The 20005-nt window shown below is 55.8% G+C and overlaps 2 protein-coding genes across 5 annotated transcripts; both read left to right on the top strand.

The window, feature by feature from the left end:
* The first annotated feature begins 1461 nt into the window (after positions 1-1461).
* LOC135286907 (leucine-rich repeat-containing protein 37B-like) lies at positions 1462-8685 on the top strand. Of its 4 annotated transcripts, XR_010350898.1 has the most exons (6): positions 1462-1748; positions 2186-2280; positions 5641-6840; positions 6942-7034; positions 7373-7437; positions 8158-8685. XR_010350898.1 is itself a non-coding variant. In XM_064400145.1 (5 exons), the coding sequence occupies exons 2-5, from the start codon at positions 6595-6597 to the stop codon at positions 8387-8389; spliced, it is 636 nt and encodes a 211-aa protein (XP_064256215.1). In that variant the 5' UTR covers positions 2063-3346; positions 5641-6594; the 3' UTR covers positions 8390-8685. The 4 variants fall into 3 exon arrangements, 1 of the variants encoding a protein (XP_064256215.1); XR_010350897.1 differs by lacking the exon at positions 1462-1748 and having other exon boundaries at positions 2063-3346; XR_010350896.1 differs by lacking the exons at positions 1462-1748; positions 2186-2280 and having other exon boundaries at positions 3359-6840.
* Positions 8686-13063: 4378 nt separating this feature from the next.
* Positions 13064-18732, top strand: LOC135286518 (uncharacterized). Its single transcript, XM_064399610.1, has 7 exons — positions 13064-13083; positions 13350-13421; positions 14569-14687; positions 15762-16888; positions 16990-17082; positions 17420-17484; positions 18206-18732. The coding sequence occupies exons 1-7, from the start codon at positions 13064-13066 to the stop codon at positions 18435-18437; spliced, it is 1728 nt and encodes a 575-aa protein (XP_064255680.1). The 3' UTR covers positions 18438-18732.
* The last annotated feature ends 1273 nt before the right edge of the window (positions 18733-20005 follow it).

Raw genomic sequence — 20005 nt, 5'->3', positions numbered from 1 at the left:
TGATTGAGTTGCAGTGTTTCTAAATTCGTAAAAAAAATGGGTGCGCGTTTTTCTGCGACTCAAAAGAGACTTTTTATCCAAGTTGCGGGGATCCTTGTTAGTGGGGGGGGGGGGGGGGGGAGAAATTTTAGAAAAAAGAAATTTAAAAGTTAGTAGCATGGCTGCTTTCCCAGTTCCCTGAGGTAACCCCTGACCAAATTAACGATTTCCGGTTTTGGAGCCAAGTTTGCGCAAAACTAGACGAATTCGGCCGAACAGGGGATTCTTCACTTTCAAAAATTACATTTTGGAGTTCACAGATAAAAAAGATTTTGCGAACACGATCGGAACTGAGGAGGCAGCCATCCTGCACTGTTTTGAACCCTGGTTCGCCCTGTTCTCCCCATCCTACCCCTTCTCCCTCTCCCACATGCCCAAAAACTGGGATTTTGAGGGGGGTAGCCCGCGACAGCACCGCACAGGGTCCTTGCCATCTCCCTGGCTCTCCTCAAAAATCCCAAACCCCCTCCTGAGGAGTTCTGGCCAAACTCCTCAGGGCTCTACCCGTTCCCTCTCTTCCCCAGTTTGTAAGTCCCCAGTTTCTAAACCCTCTGTTAAATTTAACCTCCCACCTCCTGACACTATACAAGATGGCTCCCAAGAAGCCCAAAATGGCGGGGACCGCATGGCGTTTCCCGCCAAAACCCTTTCTTCTCCCCACAATCCTTTCCGCTCCTCGAACAATTCCTTCAATCTCTCAGACTCCTCCCCTTATCCCTTCTCTCTACCATATCTCCTCCTACTGCTCCACCCCTGCCTCCTCCTCCTGCGACTCCTCCTCTGGCGCCAGTCCCACCCTCTTACCATGCCCTGGAGGCGGAGACGAAAATACCACCCGTCTCCGCCCCCATCTCAGGCCACTCCTCTTCCTCTCCCAGTTCCGGTTCCCACGGTCCCCCTTCCGGTTCCCACGCTCAGGCGGGTGTCGGGGGGGGGGCTGGGGGCCGGGGCCCGGAGCCGTTTCCCATTCTATCGGTGGCTCCGGTCACTTATCATCCGGAGAGGGAGGGGAGGGCCCAAGTCCAATGGACCCCGTTCCCACGCCATTCCATAAAGGAGCTGTGTAAGGCCCAAAAGGATTACTCCCGGGAGAGCGACTAGTTCCGGGGGATCCTGAGGGTCACACTCTCCGAATCGGTGGTCACCCCTGCAGACCTGCGGCGACTTTTTTCCTGCCTCCTCAACCCCACAGAATATATCATGTGGGAAGGCGCGTGGAAAAAGGATGTCGTAAAACTCCTGCCCACACTGTGGGAAAATCTGCGTACCGCCGTAGATCTGCAGGGAGAAACGATATCAAATGACCATCTGTGTGGGACAGGAAGTTGGACTGATGGACACTTCCAGGCATGGTACATTCCCACCAAAGCGTCAAGAGAGAGCGCCAAGGCAGCTGAGAAAGCTTTTTTCGGGTTGCGATCCCCTACTACCCCTTTTGTCACCTACTCAAAAATCTCTCAGTTTAATAATGAACCTTTTGTTATGTTTGTCGAGCGCCTCCGCAAAGCAGTCGAGTTACAGGTCCAGAGTGAGACAACCCGGTTGGAAATCCTGACTGAGATGGTGGCAGCCAATTCCAACTCTGCTTGCAAAGCCGCCATCCTCAGCCTGCCTCTGGACCCACCTCCCACTCTTCAGCAGATGTTAGAAGTTTGCGCAAAAAGGTCTCTGTTCTGGCGAAGGAGCTCAACTCTAAGCACCGACCACCGGTTCGTAAGACCGCAATCGTCAACACTGAGGAGATAGCTGCTGCTTCCACCACCTCAGCCCCTGGTCCACCTCCTAACACTTCGAAGGTGCCACAGAGAACCACCGCGCCATGCCACCTCTGTGGGAAGACTGGGCACTGGATGCCGGAGTGTCCCCTGAGGCAGGAGTTTATAGACTTCAAAAGGAAACAGAAGCCTCAGGGGAACGCTCTGCAAAAAAACTAGGAGAAGAGCGCGCCTCCTCACCGCGCCAAGATAAAAATAGGGCAGGCGTAGTTACACCCAATGTGGGGGGGGGGGGAGAGAGAGGGGAAACTCCAACAGAGCCTGTCTATAACCACAGCTTCACGGGACTTGACCATTTCTCATTCAACTTGTCTTACACCTGTCGTACCCAGACCGATTCTAACCACTTACTCTAAAATTACACCCTACAGGTTGCAGCTGACCGAGTCATTACACATCAAGGACTTGAGCTTCCATCTTGTTTCAGTGTGCCCTAAAGTGGAAGGTACTTGTGGTGGGATCAAGTGTAAGTACATTGTCGTCGGAGACACCAAACACACACCTATTGACATTAACATTGTCCCGGGTCTCTTAACATCAGACCCGGGACAATTCTCCCTCGCACTGTACTGCATTCGCCCTCCCACCTTTTTGCCTCAGGGACAAATCGTGGCACAAGCCATTCCAGTCCCTGACTTGACCTGGGACCCAGAGCTGCCGAAACCTCGCCAACAAACAGCTTTACCCGTGGTGGCCTGGGCCCAGGTCCTGAGCAGGGAAAAACCATGCATCACCTGCAGTTTGCAAAGGGGTGGGGATCAAAAACTACTCCAAGGGCTTTTAGATACTGGGGCAGATGTGACGATCATTCCCTCCAGGGAATGGCCGTCACATTGGGAATTGCAAGACGTGGCTGGTCGAGTACAAGGTGTCGGGGGCATTCAATTGGCAAAACAATCTCGGAACGTCGTGCAAATTAAGGGGCCAGACGGGCAATTAGCTTCAGTACGCCTGTTTGTTTTGGACTATATGGAACCCCTGTGGGGGAGAGACCTTCTCGCCCAATGGGGAGCCAAAATTGACCTCCCAACGGCTCCCCAGGTTTTTCGGGCGGCGGTCACTGAAGAGCGCCCTACCCAAAAACTGAATTGGAAGACCGATATACCAGTGTGGGTAGAGCAGTGGCTGCTTTCTAAACAAAAACTGAAGGCGCTCCAGGAGCTTGTGGATGAGCAGTTGCTCAAGGGCAACCTGGTGGAGACCACGTCTCCGTGGAACTCCCCAGTGTTTGTCATCAAGAAACCTAACACAGACAAGTGGCGGCTCCTCCACGACCTCCGACAAATCAATAATGTTATCGAAGATATGGGTCCTCTCCAGCCGGGGATGCTGTCCCCAACGACGCTTCCATAAAATTGGCAATTGGCAGTCATTGACATCAAAGACTGTTTCTTCCAAATTCCCCTTCACCCTGACGATGCCCCACGTTTTGCCTTCTCGGTTCCTACCATCAACCGGGAAGCCCCAAGGAGGAGGTATCATTGGCGTGTTCTCCCGCAAGGAATGAAGAACAGTCCAGTCATCTGCCAATGGTACGTCTCTTCCTTGCTATCCCCAGTGCGTGCTAGAGGGGGGAATCCATAATATACCACTATATGGAGGACATCTTAGTTTGTGCTCCAACTGATGATGTGCTTACACACACGCTTGACCTGACAATCAGTTCATTGATTGCTGCAGGGTTCGAGCTCCAAAAGGATAAAATCCAGCGGATGCCACCCTGGAAGTACCTGGGTCTTGAAATTGGAAAGTGCACTATTGTGCCTCAGAAAATTACAATTAGAAACAACATTCGAACCCTATCAGATGTCCAACAACTGTGTGGGTCTTTCAATTGGGTGAGACCTTGGCTAGGCATTCCCACCGACGACCTAGCCCCCCTTTTCAATTTATTGAAAGGGGGAGAGGAGCTTAGTTCTCCTAGGTTCCTCACCCAAGAAGCATGGGCTGCGCTAGAGAAAATCCAGAAGTCCATTTCTGCCAGGCAGGCCCACCGTTACCTACCGGGGCTGCCATTCAAATTCATTATCTTGGGAAAACTGCCGCACCTCCACGGGGTCATTTTTCAGTGGGACAACAACACCAACAAGGACCAAGGGACTAAGGACCCCCTCTTAATCATAGAGTGGGTGTTCCTTAGTCACCACAGGTCCAAAAGAATGACACGGCCACAAGAGCTGGTGGCGGAACTGATCCGTAAGTCTAGGCTGCGCATCAGGGAGCTGGCAGGTCAAGATTTTGAGTGCATTGACATCCCTCTTCAATTGAGCTCGGGCCAAATTACAAAAGCGATGTTGGAACACCTGCTTCAAGAAAACAAAGCCTTGCAGTTTGCACTGGATAGTTACACCGGCCAAATTTCCATTCATAGACCGGCCCACAAAATTTTTAATCAAGACGTTCAGTTCACACTATCTCTAAAAAGCGTTCAGAGTAGGACTCCTTTGAAGGCTTTGACTGTGTTTACAGACGCGTCTGGAGCATCCCACAAGTCAGTGATGACTTGGAAGGATCCTCAGACTCAGCGGTGGGAGGCTGAAGTTACTGAGGTTGAAGGATCACCTCAAGTAGCTGAGTCGGACGCAGTTGTCAGAGCCTTTGAGAAGTGCCCTGAACCATTTAATTTGGTCACTGATTCCTCGTATGTTGCCAGTGTAGTATCAAGAGTGGAGAATGCAATCTTGCAAGAGGTGTCCAACATATCGCTGTTCAACTTGCTCTCAAAACTCGTTAATCTAGTCTCCTGCGGAGAGCAACCATTTTATGTGATGCACGTCATGTCTCACACTGACCTGCCGGGGTTCATCGCGGAGGGGAACCGAAGAGCTGATGCTCTGGCCGCCCCCGTCCAGGTGGCCCCGCTCCCAGAAGTGTTCCAACAAGCTAAGATCAGCCAGCTTTTCCATCAGAATGCGCCTGGCCTGGTTCGCCAATTCAAACTTAGTCGCGAACAGGCCAGGGTGATCGTGGCCACATGTCCCCTGTGCCAATCTCATCAACTGCCATCATTAAGTTTAGGCACTAACCCCAGAGGGCTCAGTAGTTGTGAAGTGTGGCAAATGGATGTCACACATTATTCGGAATTTGGCAGACTTTGTTACATCCACGTGTCAGTAGACACTTTCTCTGGTGCAGTTTATGCCTCTGCCCACACAGGGGAGAAAGCATCTGACACAAAGAAACATCTTATTTTAGCTTTCTCCGTGTTGGGCATCGCAAAAGTCATCAAAACTGATAACGGCCCAGGGTACAAATCCAGGGAACTCAAGAGCTTCCTGCAACAATGGGGAATAGAACATAAGACCGGCATCCCCTATTCCCCAACAGGCCAAGCTGTGGTGGAGAGGACCCATCAGAGCCTAAAAAGGGTGTTACATCAACAAAGTTCGGCAATGAAGATGGAATCCCCTCAGATCCGACTCGCAAAAGCACTTTATACCATCAATTTCTTAAATTGCTCTTATGATAACTTGAATCCACCTATTATCCGACACTTCGGGCACAATGAAAACCTGCACCTTAGGGTCAAGTCGCCGGTCCTTATAAAGGATCCGGAGACATGGAAAACGGAGGGGCCCTTTGATTTGGTAACCTGGGGGAGGGGATACATCTGCGTATCCACTCCTTCAGGCCTCAAGTGGGTCCCCTCCAAGTGGGTCAAGCCCTTTTTACCCAAAAAAACCATGGCGGCTGGAGCTGTGGCACAAGTAGAAGAAGCTTGTTGGAGGAGGAAACGCAAACCATTCTCAGGAGATTTGGACCTCCTCCCGGGGCAGAACCTAAACCTTTGATTTATCCTAATGTTTTCCCTTTGCTTCTTTTATAGAGACATGCACCCGATGACTCCCATCCCAATCACTACCGTCATCTTTGTCATCATCCTATGGTTCACAATTCCCCCAGCGAGCCCGTGGATCATCCCCCAGCCAAGACACAACGTGTGGAAAATGCTCGCCAAGGCCCTCGGCCAGGACCAACTCTGTCTGACCACCACCTCAGCAGCAGACCCTTTGTCGACCTGCCTTGTGGGGATCCCTTCTGACCCAGATGAGTTCCCTACCCCTCTTGATTCCTCCCTAAGACCTTTGGCCCAACAAAAAGTCATGCGTTCCCCTGGAATCAACCCCAACCTTATTTGGAGACGTCTTATTTCTAAGCTGAACATTGCTGAGTCCAAACCTGTTGAGTTTAAGTTGCTCGGCTCCGCGGTAGCTTCCGTTTGTGTAGAGTTTATGTCTTCCCTCAACCCTATTGGAAAACCCTACCTCCCTGTTATTCAACCTAATCAAGAGTATACAGCTGGAAATTGGTGCTCCACCGTTGTCCATATCACTACTACCCCAACTTATGATGAGAAGCCTAGAACCCTTCCCCGAGGAACTTTTTTTATTTGCGGAGACCGAGCATGGGCAGGCATCCCCTCATGCCTAATAGGAGGCCCGTGTTCTTTCGGAAAGCTGACGCTGTTTACTCCCAACGACACCCAAATTGCTAATTGGAAAACAAAAATTGTCACACGCAATTCGACCCGCTCAAAAAGAGACCTAAAAGAAAGAGATTCACAGTGTGACCCCGAAATCACCCATTGGTCTATCCCAGAAGGCGTCGCTTGGACAGTGTTTTTGCCCTGGGTGTCCATAGCGAAGTCTCTAGGTGAATTGGCCCACCTAGAGTGTTGGGTTGCTAAACAAGCCAATTTGACATCGGCTGTTCTTAGTGACCTCCTACCAGACGAAGAAATAACAAGGCGTGCGGCAATGTAGATCATCATCAGCAGTTGATGGAGGCACACAAAGGCCTGAAGACATTCATGGCCCACGTGGAGCGAGCCCTGAGGAGGGACTGCAGCCTGCCCCAGCTCAAGCAGGCGTGTGCCAAGATGGTCAAAAAGACCAGGCTGCTTCTAAAGCTTCTTCAAGAGAGGCAAGAGAACCAGGGAGCCTATGATCCAATGGAGCAGTGTCGTCAGCAAGAGAAAATGATAATTCACATGGCCTTGGGGAAGGACAAGGGACTCACAGGGAAGGTAGGAGAGCTGCGGGGCACTGCTGCATGTGTCCTTCTGGGCAAAGGAGAATGGAAGGATCAATGCTTGTACCCACACTTTCTTCCTTCCTTTCCTCACAGCAAAAACTGGAGGCTGTGCTGTTCGTGATCACATTTGTGGTTTTGCTGTTTTTCTTCGTCTTGGTTTTGCTGATACTGAAGTGTGTCTTCCACGTAAGTCAATATCTTGTTTCACACACAGCTGTCTGTCTTGTAGCTGGAGTGCCCAGGTGACGAGCGCCACGTGCCACTGCAGATGCCCCTGCACGTGCTGGGTGCCCCAGGAGATGTTTTTCCAAGCCTGAAGCTTGTGGCAGCATCCCCAGCACTCAGCTCAGCAGGGTCCAGCCTGCCTCGGGGGAGCTTGTCCTGCCTTCTGTCCCAGCCCTCCCCAGCTTTGCTTTGCTCTCCTGCCTTCAGCCACACAGCAATGAGAGCTTTCACCCTCTCCCCTGTTTGGCAGAATATTACAGGACAACTGATGTTGCAAATCTCCCATTTTCCTTCCCCAGAAGCGCTCCCGACAGAGTGAACTTGACTCCCAGCCTGGCCACCCCAGGAAATTGTGGCTGAGAAGGTAAGTCCTGCCCATGCCACCAAGAGTCTTTCCTATGCAGAGCAGCTCCCCCTGGAGCCCCGCAGCCGCGCAGGTGCCGCTGCCCAGGACTCCTCGGGCCGTGTTTCCGACACGTCGCGTTTGGGGGAGCCCTGGGAAAGCGGCTCCTGAGCGCTGGGCACGGCCAGGGGCTCCCAGCCCAAGCAGCCCTTCCCACGCCGGCGCTGGGATGGATGTCTTGGGCCCTGGGGCGCTCCCAAATCTCTGTGAGCACGAGCAGTCTCCTCTGCTGTGGCTCTGCCCTATTTTTCCCCGCTCCCTCCCCACAGTGGCTGCTGAAGAACTCACTCCCTTCCTCTCCAGCTGCCTTTTGCATGCAGGGCTCATTCCCTGGATTGCCAGCCATTGCCACCCCTGCTGGGGCTCCCCATCTTCCTTGGGCTCTGCTGACACACCCCAGAGCAGGGAGAGGTGCTGGTACCTGCTGCAGCCCTCCCTGGCCAAACCTCCCTGCTTAGGGAGCGGGAGCAGGGACCTCTGGCCATGGGATGTCCAGAAGCCTTTTTGTCCCCGTTCACCTCGCTCACTGCATTGCTTTGCAGCGTTGGAAATGCCCCTCCCCGACTGCTCCAGCGGCTGCTTCCCAGACAGGGCAGAGCACAGGCACCCCTGTTGCCCACAGCCTCCATCACCAGCTGCCTTCTCTTTTTATGCCCATTTTCCCTTTCTGTTTTTTTTCAGGTTCTGTGCACAACTGCCACAGAGAGGGAGGAAGGATAACAAGGAGGCACAGAATGTAGAGCAGCCTTTGCTCTACAGGGCAGAGAGCTCCTCCGAGTGTTGCCCCTGTTCCCAGGCTGTTCATGGAGCATCCCAGTGCTGTTCCCTGTTCAGCAAGTCTGAATTGCCATGGATTCAACGCATCAGGGATGCCTATGAATCCCAGAGATCAGCATCCCGGGAAGAGGCATAGTGTGAAGAACAAAGGTAGAAGACTTTCAAGAAGTTAATGGGATGCCACAATTGTTCACCTCCCATTTAGCTGAGGCTCTCCTTGGATGCTGCTTTGTTGGCTGTTTTTATTTCCTTACATGCTTTTTCCTTGACTGTTATTTTCTTGCTGTCACTGCTGAGGGAAGGCCAGAGGGTGCTGCAGGCAAGCACAAGCTCTGGGACACCCAGAGAAGGCATCAGTATCTCAGGGTTTTCCTCATCCCTTGTCGCAATGTTTTACCCTGCATTCAATAAAAACCAAGTTTGTTCTCGTTCCTCCTGGTGTTGCTGATGTATTTGTAAAAGCAGTTTCTGTTCTCCCTTATGGAATTGGCCAAATTCAGTTCCAGCTGGGCCTTTGCTTTCCTGCCTTTCTCCCTGCACGCCCCAACAACATCCTCGCCATCCTCCTGTGGTGCTGCCCTTCTTCCAAAGGTGTAAATTCTGTGTTTTCCCGGAGTCCCAGGTAAAGCTTCCTGCTCAGCCGCTCTGCTTCCTCACCAGCTCGTCTTTGGGCACACGGGCACGGCCTGTTCCTGCCTGTGCCTACAAGGATTTCTCCCTGCAGAATATCCAGCCCCTCTGGACTGCTCTGCCCCTCAGGACAGCGTCCCCAGGGAGCCTCTCAAAGAGCGTGGCTGGCCTGACTCCCCCTGGGCAGCCCCTCCAGCCTGGATGGAGCTTGTCCACACCGTGCTTGTCCGGCCCCAGCAGCTCAGAGCCTCCCCCGTGTTGTGCAGAGGGAGCTGGGAAGGTGAGATGGGTAAGGAGGGGATTGCCCTGCTGCCCCCAGCAGGGACCTGTTTCCATTGCCCTTGTTTTGGATCCCCTCCCCCTGCCTGCTGGCCACAGCCTTGGGCATCCTGGGCTTCTTGGGATGTGCCTGTCTGGGACGTTTGTGCAATGGCTGCTTCAGAGGGGCTCCAGCAGTCCCTCTGCCTCTGCCACTCCTTATCTTTGCACTTCCACCTTCAGCTCTGCCACTGGGCTGAGCAGAGCATGCACCTGGTCCTACCTCACCCAGGTGTTATTTCTGCCAGCCCCAGTGCCAGTGCCTGGCTCCAGCACTCCCTGTGGAGTTTTCCCATTCCAACGAGACCTTCCTGGATAGCTCTTTGGATATCTAAGGAAGAGGCTTTGCAGTAGTGCTTCTAAAACATCCCAAGGCCCCTGTAGCTTTCCAGGGTCAACACTTTTGTGTTCCAGATGTCTCCTGTGAGCACAAGAGCTCTGGGTGGGGAATGGGATGGGGAATGGCCGGTGTCCTCCTGCAGAGGCCTCGGCACGGGTGTCCCCGTGGTGCTGGCTTGGAGCTGCACAAGCAGCACTGTCCCCTCTGCACCCCTGAGGTTTTCACCTCCTCCTCCTCCTTCCCTTTGCCCTCCCTCACTCCTGCCTGGCTCCCAGGCTGATGGTTGCATTGTTGAACCTCCTGCTGAAGGGCTGCTGTGATGGAGCAGAATCACCTTCTCCAGGAGGTTTAATGGGCATGCATGAAAGGCACCTTGGTCGAATATGGCTCAGAAGAGGCTTAAAATAGTGTCCGGGTGTGTAAGTCAGGAAACAGAGAGATCAGGGTGAAATTTCTCCATGGAAAGGGTGGTCAGGCCTTGGATGGGGCTGCCCAAGGAGGCGCTGGACTCCCCATGCCTGCAGGGGTGCACGGGACGGCTGGAGGTGGCACTGAGTGCTGTGGCCTGGCTGCCAAGGTGGGGATCAGGCACAAGATGGACCCGCTGAACCCGCAGGTCTCTTCCATGGACAGCGACTCTGAGGCTCCGTGGCTCCGTGGCCAGGAGTGGAGGCCGCCCTGCCGCAGGCGCTGCCGGAGCCGCCCCGGCCCGAGCTGCTGGCCCGCGCGTTTCCCCTCAGGCCGGGGCGGCCACTGCCGGAGGCGCTGCCCGGAGCCGGAGCTGCCTGTGCGGCGGAGCGGCCGCGCTTCCCGGCCGGGCCGGGGCGCCTGTGCGGGCGCTGCTTGCGGGGCCGTGCCGGCCTCGCCGAAGCTGCCCGCGGCTCCCTTTGCGCGGCGGTCGCTGCCGGTGCCGGCGCGCTGAGGCGGAGCTGCCGCCCCTCAGGCTGCCCGCGCTTCCCGCCATTGGCGCTGCGGCTCCCTCAGGCTCTGCCGGCGGCCATCCCGCCTGTGCCCGGCTTTCGGGAAGCTGCCCGCGCTCTCCCGGCGCCAGGCGGGCTTTGGCCCTGGCTGGATGCCGGCTGCCCACCAAAGGCGCCGTCAGCGCTCCGCCCGAGTGGAGAGGAGAGAAAAGGCAGCAAAAGGCTCATGAGCTTCCAGAAAGAGAGGGAGAGATCCCTCCCTGGTCATCACCCTCACGGACACAACGGAGGGAACTTGGGGATATTAATTACATTTATTACCAACAAAACCAGGGCAGGATAATGAGAAGCAAAAGCAATTTCAACAGCACCTGTAGCCCCAATGCCATGCGAAAACTTGGCCACACAAACCCAATACAAATGGGAATGGCTCCACAGTGACAGAGAGCAGGCTTAGATCAAATGTTCAGGAGAAATCCTTCCCTGTGTGGGGGGTGAGGCCCTGGCACAGGGTGCCCAGAGCAGCTGTGGCTGCCCCTGGATCCCTGGCAGTGTCCAAGGCCAGGTTGGACGAGGCTTGGAGCAGCCTGGGATAGTGGAAGGGGTGCCTGTGCATGGCAGGGGTGGCACTGGATGTGCCTTTGGGTCCCTTCCAAGCCAATCCATTCCATGATTCCACGGATTGATGGCTCTGAGACAGAGTCACTTGGTGACACCATGGCCTGCGAGCTCTGTTGCCAAGCACCACCACAAGCATTGGTACAATGACACAGAAGGGAGCACTGTGACATTGGCAGCACCACTGTGACACAGGAACTGCCACAGCTGCACCTGAGGGCTGTGTCCCAGGTGACTGCAGCCAGTCCTGCCTCGCCATGGACCTGGTGCCGCGTCTCGTGCGCGCTCTGCTCCTGCTGGCCCTGCTGCTGGCAGTGGCTCCCTCGGCAGGAGTGGCCGAGGAGCTCTGCCCAGAGCCCTGCCGCTGCCCGGGCCATGGGCGGCTGAACTGCCGCCACACCGGGCTGGCCACCGTGCCCCCGGCCAGCCGCCGCCAAGCCCTGGCCCTCCTGTGAGTCCCGGGGCCCCACAGAGCCCTACAGCTGCCCCTCCTCGGCTACCTGTGTCTGCAGAGCCCACCTGGGACACCCGGGGGACTCCCTGCCTGGGGACAGCGTGGGTTTGGGGGCCTGAGCTCAGCATGGGGGTGAAGCCAGGCTGGGCACTCTGTGCCTTCTCCAGGCAAAGCCCAATTCCAGCTCAGCAGCAAGGAAATGGGTTTTCCTGAGGGGGGACTGGGCCTTTTGTTTCTTTGCAGAGATTTCACTGGCAACTCCATTGCTGCTGTTGGAAAACAGGCCTGGAAGGACTACCCATGGGCTGAGACATTGTAAGTGGCCTGCACCATTTCAAAAGTCAGGAGTTTGGGGATTTTCCATCCTTTGGTCTGGGGATGGCATCAGCAGCCCCCACACCACCCGCTTGCATCCTTTCCATTGGAGTTCAAAGCTCTGTGGCTCTGCAAGGAGGGGTGTGAATCAGCCCAGCTTCCCAGTATGGCAAGAATTGCCATGAGCCTCTTGCAGCATCCCCGTGTGTGTCTGCCCAGGGATGACGCTGTGGTCACTTTTAGCCGGCCAGGAGCAAGGGCCTGCTGTGGCCAGGAGTGGGGACGATCCCTGCAGTGTCCCAAAGAGATGCTTCAGTCAAGCTGCTGCAGGAGATTTTCCCATGACAATGCCATTTGCTGCTGGCCAGCGGCCGCTGTCACAATGTCCCTGTGTCCCCTTGCAGAGTGCTCAGGGACAATGAGCTGCGGACAGTGAAGAGCCATTCTCTGGAGGGACTGTTCCTGCTGAAGCACCTGTAAGCACCGGGCCCTGCCCATGGTGGGGGGCTCCTGCCTGCCCCTCCCTGGGGCCCTGCTGCTCAGCCCAGCCACGGGCATGTGGCCTTTGTCCGTGCTGGCATCAAGGCTGCTTAGGCAGCTAGATGCAACAGGGCAATTGGAAGTGACATTTGTTGCTCTAACTGGAACAGGGATTTGTCCTACAATGAGATCCAGTCCATTGAGGAACGGGCTTTTGAGCCACTGCCTTTCCTGAAGTTTCTGTGAGTGATCAAGTTCCTTTCTGGGGTTTTTAGCTCTGTCTTTGCCTTGGGCACTCCAATTTCCTGTGCAAGAAAATGCTGCTGTTCTTTTGCCCTCAGTCCCTAACTCTGCCCTGCCCAGAGCCCAGCTGAGCTGCAGAGGTCAATGCCGATGGCTGGGCAGCCACGCCAGGGGACAGAGCCCAGCGGGGTTGTCCACACACAGCCATCAGGCAGCCAGTTCTTGCAGCCTTGGCTGCTTCCTGGAACAGAAAGAGAGTCAGCACGTGTGCCGCTCGCTTGGCCTCCTGGGCAGGCTACAAACACCGAGAAAGCAGCAGTTGCCTCCCTCTTCCACCTTGGATTTGCACCTTTCCTGCAAAGGGATCCTGCTTTGCCCCCTCTTTCTGTAGGGCAGGCCCGATTCCTGTGTGTGACCTCCTCTCTCCCCAGAAATCTCTCCGGGAACGGCCTCACGCGGATCCGCAGCGGCACTTTCCAGGCCTGGCATGGGATGCAGTTCCTCCAGGAGCTGTAAGTGGCCCCAGGGCTAAAGGCACGGCAGGGCGAGCCTCTGCAGGGTCCCTGGGCAGGAGCAGATTTGCCCTTGGGAAAGTCCTGATTGCGAGTGTGCATGTCAGCCAGGGAGCAGCAGGAGTGTGCAGCTGCAAAGGCCCTTTGCCCTGCCCTGCTCATCTCCTGCAAGGCTTCCTTGGATGGGCCCAGGCCGTGCCCACGTGCCCGGCACAGCCAGCTCACATCCTTGCCATCAGCCCTGACAGAGCTCTGTTGTTTCCCAGGATCCTCAGCCAAAACCCGCTGGTTGTGATAGATGACTCTGCCTTCTTCAAGCTGCCCTCAGTGCGCTCTCTGTAAGTATTGGCTCGTTTGGAGCAGATGCACAGAGAGCTGTGTCTCTCTCGAGTGCCCTGTTCTCAGGAGGGCAGCCCAAATGGGGCAGGAGCAAATCTGCCTGTGGGCCAGCCTGAGTCTGCTGGAGACACAAGTGGCCCAGCTGCAGCAGAGCAAGGCAAAGGCCAAGCAGTGCTGGTGTGTCCCCAGCTGCAAAGCAGCCCAGGAACTGGGACACAACCTTTCAGGGATTGAGAGAGCCCATGCAGGTCTGGGGCCGTGGAGCTGCTGGCAGGGCTCTGGGAATGAAGTGCACTCCTGCCAGCAGCTCCAGGCTCCTGCCCCCTCCAGGGACTCAGCTGCCCTCAGGGGAGAGCAGCAGGAGGTCGGGAGAGGGGCAATCCTTTCTGGTGGCATCTGTCTGCCACGGGAGCTGCAGGGTTGCCCTCCTGATTCCGAGGGGCTGGTTTAGAGCAGGGCGAGGCAGAGGGAAGCTGGGCTCCAGAAGGGCTGCTCTTGGAGCAGGCAGAAGGGGATGCCTCTGCCAACAGCACCACCATCGTCAGGGCCCTGGGCTTGCTGTCAGAGCAGAGTCCTGGCAATGTCACCAGAGAATTTCATGATCTCTTTGCAATGCCTGCAGAGACCTAAGTGCCACCCAAGTGACCCCGCAGACGCTGCTGCAGCTACTACAGACCACAGTGAGCTTGGAAACCCTGTGAGTGTGTGGGACTGAGCCCCAGCCGCCAGCAGGCTCTGAGTGCTGGCACAAGGGCTCTGCTGGGAAAACAAATCCATGTGCCACAAAACCAGAAGAAACCCAGTAAACTCAAGAGTTGCTGTTTCCTTGTGGGAACGTGCCAAAACTCACCCGCTCAGAGGCAGAATTTCACCTTTTCGGGTGACTTGCTGCAGGTCTCTCAAAGCAGAGTTTGAACTCCAGGCGGGGGCATTTCTGTGTCACGTGGTATTTTGGGAGCAGTTCCACTTTCCAGGTGAAAATCCCCTTTCTGATGTTTGGCATTGGGAGTCAGGGGCCTTTCCCAGATCTGTGGCACACAGTGAAGCACAAGCCCCATGCGTGGTACCCGTGTGTTCCCTGAGTCGGGCTCTGAGCCACGGAGTGGGTGGGCAGGTGTTCCTGCAATAATCCCCTCTTGTCTGCAGGCAAGTGCCCAAGGAGACGGCCTGCTGCCTGTGCCAGGAGCGTCCCCGGCCCGAGAGCCCCTGCAGGACCATCCAGTTCCTGTGCGAGAAGCTGTGCAGCAGCAGCGCCCCGCAGTGCGGTTGGTGTCCGGAGGGGCTGGGGGGAGCTCAAATCTGCCACTTCTCTTGAGCCTGGGGAGATGCTGCAGCACTGCCCCGTGCTGGGGGGCCTGATCTCCCCCTGGAGCGCAGGCCTTGGGCAAAACCCCTTGGGATGGAAAGCTCCTGGTCCATATCTTGTGTGTCACATACTGTCTGGAGAAGGAACAGCTCACTGGACCCACCAAAGCTACGAATTTGCTACCCACAGCATGCCCCCAGGCAAGGAAAGCAGGAATGCCCTGTGTCCTTCCCTGGTGCTGGAAGGCGAGGTCTGCTCATAAACCCCCCAAATTCCCCTAACAGCCTGCTTTCTGTGCCACCCCACTGCCCACTGCAGGACAAAGGGCAGGGTCCGCACTGTGCTCTGCAGGGTGAACAGCAAGCACCGTCATGCCCTCGTTGGGCTGTGCAGGGGGAGCAAAGCACCGTCCTGCTGCTCCAGCTGGGCACAGGGCACAGCACATCCTGTCCACAGCAGGGCCAGGCTGCACTTGTGCAAACAGATACAGCCAGGTTGCCAAGGGCCCCAGGGAGCTCGCTTCTCTCACTGGCTCAGCCCCAGGTTTCCCACAGCACAGTCCCAGAGCTCTGGTGCCTTTGGGGAAGTTTTTCACGGTGTAAGAGCTTGAGCTGCTGCTCTTGGGAATGGCCCTGGAGCAAAGGAGTCCCTGGGCTTTCCTCCCCTGCCAGTCTGTGCCCCCATTGCAGCGCGGGTCCTTCCTCTGGGGTCTCAGGCTCTTCACTAGCTCCTGCAGAGCCACCCAAGCCTGCTCATCTGGAGCTGTGGGAACCTCTCCGACAGCAAAGCCATTCCCCAGGGATGTTTCCCTCCCATGCAAACAGAGCCCCAGGAGACACCTGGAAAGAGCCAGCTCTCTGCTCTGCTCCGAGGGGATAATGGCATGGATTGAAGGGCTCTGCTGCTCCCCACAACACATCCCCCACTCTGCTCTTGGGATGCCTAAACTTAGAGATGAGCTCCTGCTGCTCAGGGTAACCTCTGTGCCTGTGTCTGTGCCCAGCTGCTGATCTGCTCTCTTGGTGTTCTACAGTTCACTCAACTGTGCTGCAGACACGGGGAGAAGTAATGGACATGGAGCAACGCAGAGAGCTGAACACCAGCCCTGTGTTGATCCTCAAGCCCATGGAACCTTCACTGGGAGATCATGGAACTGCAACGCTTGTGGTTGCCCTGACCCAGAGCGCTGAGGGTGGTGTCAGCAGCCTGGATAGCTCCAGAAGAAATTCATATCCCCCTCAGCATCTCTTGGGGCACGAAGGCAAAACAAGTGCTGGTGACCTGAGGGCCAAGGTCAAGAAGAAGCTGCACAAGGCAGAAAGCATCAAGGCTGCAAGAATCACTGTCCCACACCAGCCCCAGCCTGCCAGGCTGAAGCATGTGGTGGAAAAGACACCCTCAAGCTGGCATCAAGAGAAGATGGAGTCACGTTTATACTGGCAAGGATTAAAGCCCTCAGCTGTAGCTGGTGGATTAAAACATGCTGACGATCCCTCCATCTCTGGACAACACAGAGATGAGGAGGAAGATCCAACTGCCAGGAAGTACCACGTCAGGACACACAAACGGCACAAGAAGAAGGACAGGCAGTATTGGGTTGGACATAATCCGCTTTTCTACCAGGTGCTGAGCCCTGTGAAAGTGGAGCGAAGGTCCAGATCTGCCCAGGGTCTAAACAGGGACGTGGATTTTCTCTCTGACCCGTTGGTTCAGAGCCACCCCGCTGTGAGCAGCAGACGAGGAGCCACGGCTGAAGAGAAGCATTCCTCCATCGGCGGCCACCTCCTGCTCATGCCTGACACCAGAGAGGAGGAAGACTCCATGCTCCTCCATAAACCTGTGAGACCCCGAAGTGCGGACCTTGCGCCAGTACTAAAAGACCTGGAAACCAATGCTGATCATCACCAGCAGTTGATGGAGGCACACAAAGGCCTGAAGACATTCATGGCCCACGTGGAGCGAGCCCTGAGGAGGGACTGCAGCCTGCCCCAGCTCAAGCAGGCCTGTGCCAAGATGGTCAAAAAGACCAGGCTGCTTCTAAAGGTGCTCCAAGAGAGGCAAGAGAACCAGGGAGCCTATGATCCAATGGAGCAGTGTCGTCAGCAAGAGAACATGATCATTCACATGGCCTTGGGGAAGGACAAGGGACTCACAGGGAAGGTAGGAGAGCTGCTGGGCACTGCTGCATGTGTCCTTCTGGGCAAAGGAGAATGGAAGGAGCAATGCTCTTACCCACATATTCTTCCTTCCTTTCCTCACAGCAAAAACTGGAGGTTGTGGTGTACGTGATCACATTTCTGGTTTTGCTGTTTTTATTCATCTTGGTTTTCCTGATACTGAAGTGTGTCTTCCACGTAAGTCAATATCTTGTTTGACACACAGCTGTCTGTCTTGTAGCTGGAGTGCCCAGTGACGAGCCCCACGTGCCACTGCAGATGCCCCTGCATGTACTGGGTGCCCCAGGAGATGTTTTTCCAAGCCTGAAGCTTGTGGCAGCATCCCCAGCACTCAGCTCAGCAGGGTCCAGCCTGCCTGGGGGGAGCTTGTCCTGCCTTCTGTCCCAGCTCTCCCCAGCTTTGCTTTGCTCTCCTGCCTTCAGCCACACAGCAATGAGAGCTTTCACCCTCACTCCTGTTTGGCAGAATATTACAGGACAACTGATGTTGCAAATCTCCCATTTTCCTTCCCCAGAAGCGCTCCCGACAGAGTGAACTTGACTCCCAGCCTGGCCACCCCAGGAAATTGTTGCTGAGAAGGTAAGTCCTGCCCATGCCACCAAGAGTCTTTCCTGTGCAGAGCAGCTCCTCCTGGAGCCCCGCAGCCACGCAGGTGCCGCTGCCCAGGACTCCTCGGGCCGTGTTTCCGACACGTCGCGTTTGGGGGAGCCCTGGGAAAGCGGCTCCTGAGCGCCGGGCACGGCCAGGGGCTCCCAGCCCAAGCAGCCCTTCCCACGCTGGCGCTGGGATGGATGTCTTGGGCCCCGGGGCGCTCCCAAATCTCTGTGAGCACGAGCAGTCTCCTCTGCTGTGGCTCTGCCCTATTTTTCCCCGCTCCCTCCCCACAGTGGCTGCTGAAGAACTCACTCCCTTCCTCTCCAGCTGCCTTTTGCATGCAGGGCTCATTCCCTGGATTGCCAGCCATTGCCACCCCTGCTGGGGCTCACCATCTTCCTTGGGCTCTGCTGACACACCCCAGAGCAGGGAGAGGTGCTGGCACCTGCTGCAGCCCTCCCTGGCCAAACCTCCCTGCTTAGGGAGCGGGAGCAGGGACCTCTGGCCATGGGATGTCCAGAAGCCTTTTTGTCCCCGTTCACCTCGCTCACTGCATTGCTTTGCAGCGTTGGAAATGCCCCTTCCCGACTGCTCCAGCGGCTGCTTCCCAGACAGGGCAGAGCACAGGCACCCCTGTTGCCCACAGCCTCCATCACCTGCTGCCTTCTCTTTTATGCCCATTTTCTCTCTCTGTTTTTTTTTTCAGGTTCTGTGCAAAACTGCCACAGAGAGGGAGGAAGGATAACAAGGAGGCACAGAATGTAGAGCAGCCTTTGCCCTACAGGGCAGAGAGCTCCTCCAAGTGTTGCCCCTGTTCCCAGGCTGTTCATGGTGCTTCCCAGTGCTGTTCCCTGTTCAGCAAGTCTGAATTGCTGTGGATTCAACGCATCAGGGATGCCTATGAATCCCAGAGATCAGCATCCCGGGAAGAGGCATAGTGTGAAGAACAAAGGTAGAAGACTTTCAAGAAGTTAATGGGATGCCACAATTGTCCACCTCCCATTTAGCTGAGGCTCTCCTTGGATGCTGCTTTGTTGGCTGTTTTTATTTCCTTACATGCTTTTTCCTTGACTGTTATTTTCTTGCTGTCACTGCTGAGGGAAGGCCAGAGGGTGCTGCAGGCAAGCACAAGCTCTGGGACACCCAGAGAAGGCATCAGTATCTCAGGGTTTTCCTCATCCCTTGTCGCAATGTTTTACCCTGCATTCAATAAAAACCAAGTTTGTTCTCGTTCCTCCTGGTGTTGCTGATGTATTTGTAAAAGCAGTTTCTGTTCTCCCTTATGGAATTGGCCAAATTCAGTTCCAGCTGGGCCTTTGCTTTCCTGCCTTTCTCCCTGCACGCCCCAACAACATCCTCGCCATCCTCCTGTGGTGCTGCCCTTCTTCCAAAGGTGTAAATTCTGTGTTTTCCCGGAGTCCCAGGTAAAGCTTCCTGCTCAGCCGCTCTGCTTCCTCACCAGCTCGTCTTTGGGCACACGGGCACGGCCTGTTCCTGCCTGTGCCTACAAGGATTTCTCCCTGCAGAATATCCAGCCCCTCTGGACTGCTCTGCCCCTCAGGACAGCGTCCCCAGGGAGCCTCTCAAAGAGCGTGGCTGGCCTGACTCCCCCTGGGCAGCCCCTCCAGCCTGGATGGAGCTTGTCCACACCATGCTTGTCCGGCCCCAGCGGCTCAGAGCCTCCCCCGTGTTGTGCAGAGGGAGCTGGGAACGTGAATTGGGTAAGGAGGGGATTGCCCTGCTGCCCCCAGCAGGGACCTGTTTCCATTGCCCTTGTTTTGGATCCCCTCCCCCTGCCTGCTGGCCACAGCCTTGGGCATCCTGGGCTTCTTGGGATGTGCCTGTCTGGGACGTTTGTGCAATGGCTGCTTCAGAGGGGCTCCAGCAGTCCCTCTGCCTCTGCCACTCCTTATCTTTGCACTTCCCCCTTCAGCTCTGCCACTGGGCTGAGCAGAGCATGCACCTGGTCCTACCTCACCCAGGTGTTATTTCTGCCAGCCCCAGTGCCAGTGCCTGGCTCCAGCACTCCCTGTGGAGTTTTCCCATTCCAACGAGACCTTCCTGGATAGCTCTTTGGATATCTAAGGAAGAGGCTTTGCAGTAGTGCTTCTAAAACATCCCAAGGCCCCTGTAGCTTTCCAGGGTCAACACTTTTGTGTTCCAGATGTCTCCTGTGAGCACAAGAGTTCTGGGTGGGGAATGGGAAGGGGAATGGCCGGTGTCCTCCTGCAGAGGCCTCGGCACGGGTGTCCCCATGGTGCTGGCTTGGAGCTGCACAAGCAGCACTGTCCCCTCTGCACCCCTGAGGTTTTCACCTCCTCCTCCTCCTTCCCTTTGCCCTCCCTCACTCCTGCCTGGCTCCCAGGCTGATGGTTGCATTGTTGAACCTCCTGCTGAAGGGCTGCTGTGATGGAGCAGAATCACCTTCTCCAGGAGGTTTAATGGGCATGCATGAAAGGCACCTTGGTCGAATATGGCTCAGAAGAGGCTTAAAATAGTGTCCGGG

This window comes from Passer domesticus, chromosome 27 (assembly GCF_036417665.1).
Source record: "Passer domesticus isolate bPasDom1 chromosome 27, bPasDom1.hap1, whole genome shotgun sequence".
Taxonomy (NCBI): Eukaryota; Metazoa; Chordata; class Aves; order Passeriformes; family Passeridae; genus Passer; species Passer domesticus.
The sequence above is the reverse complement of the archived record's forward strand: the minus strand, read 5'-3'. Positions and strand labels throughout refer to the sequence as shown.

Bases quoted from the DNA above. Each gene is read 5' to 3' on its own strand.
- LOC135286907 (XM_064400145.1), top strand. From the start codon at position 6,595: ATGGAGGCACACAAAGGCCTGAAGACATTCATGGCCCACGTGGAGCGA. The intron at 6,841-6,941 runs GTAGGAGAGCTG...CTTTCCTCACAG, and splicing joins ACAAGGGACTCACAGGGAAG to CAAAAACTGGAGGCTGTGCT. The intron at 7,438-8,157 runs GTAAGTCCTGCC...GTTTTTTTTCAG, and splicing joins AGGAAATTGTGGCTGAGAAG to GTTCTGTGCACAACTGCCAC.
- LOC135286518 (XM_064399610.1), top strand. From the start codon at position 13,064: ATGCAGTTCCTCCAGGAGCT. The intron at 13,084-13,349 runs GTAAGTGGCCCC...GTTGTTTCCCAG, and splicing joins ATGCAGTTCCTCCAGGAGCT to GATCCTCAGCCAAAACCCGC. The intron at 17,083-17,419 runs GTAAGTCAATAT...TTCCTTCCCCAG, and splicing joins TACTGAAGTGTGTCTTCCAC to AAGCGCTCCCGACAGAGTGA.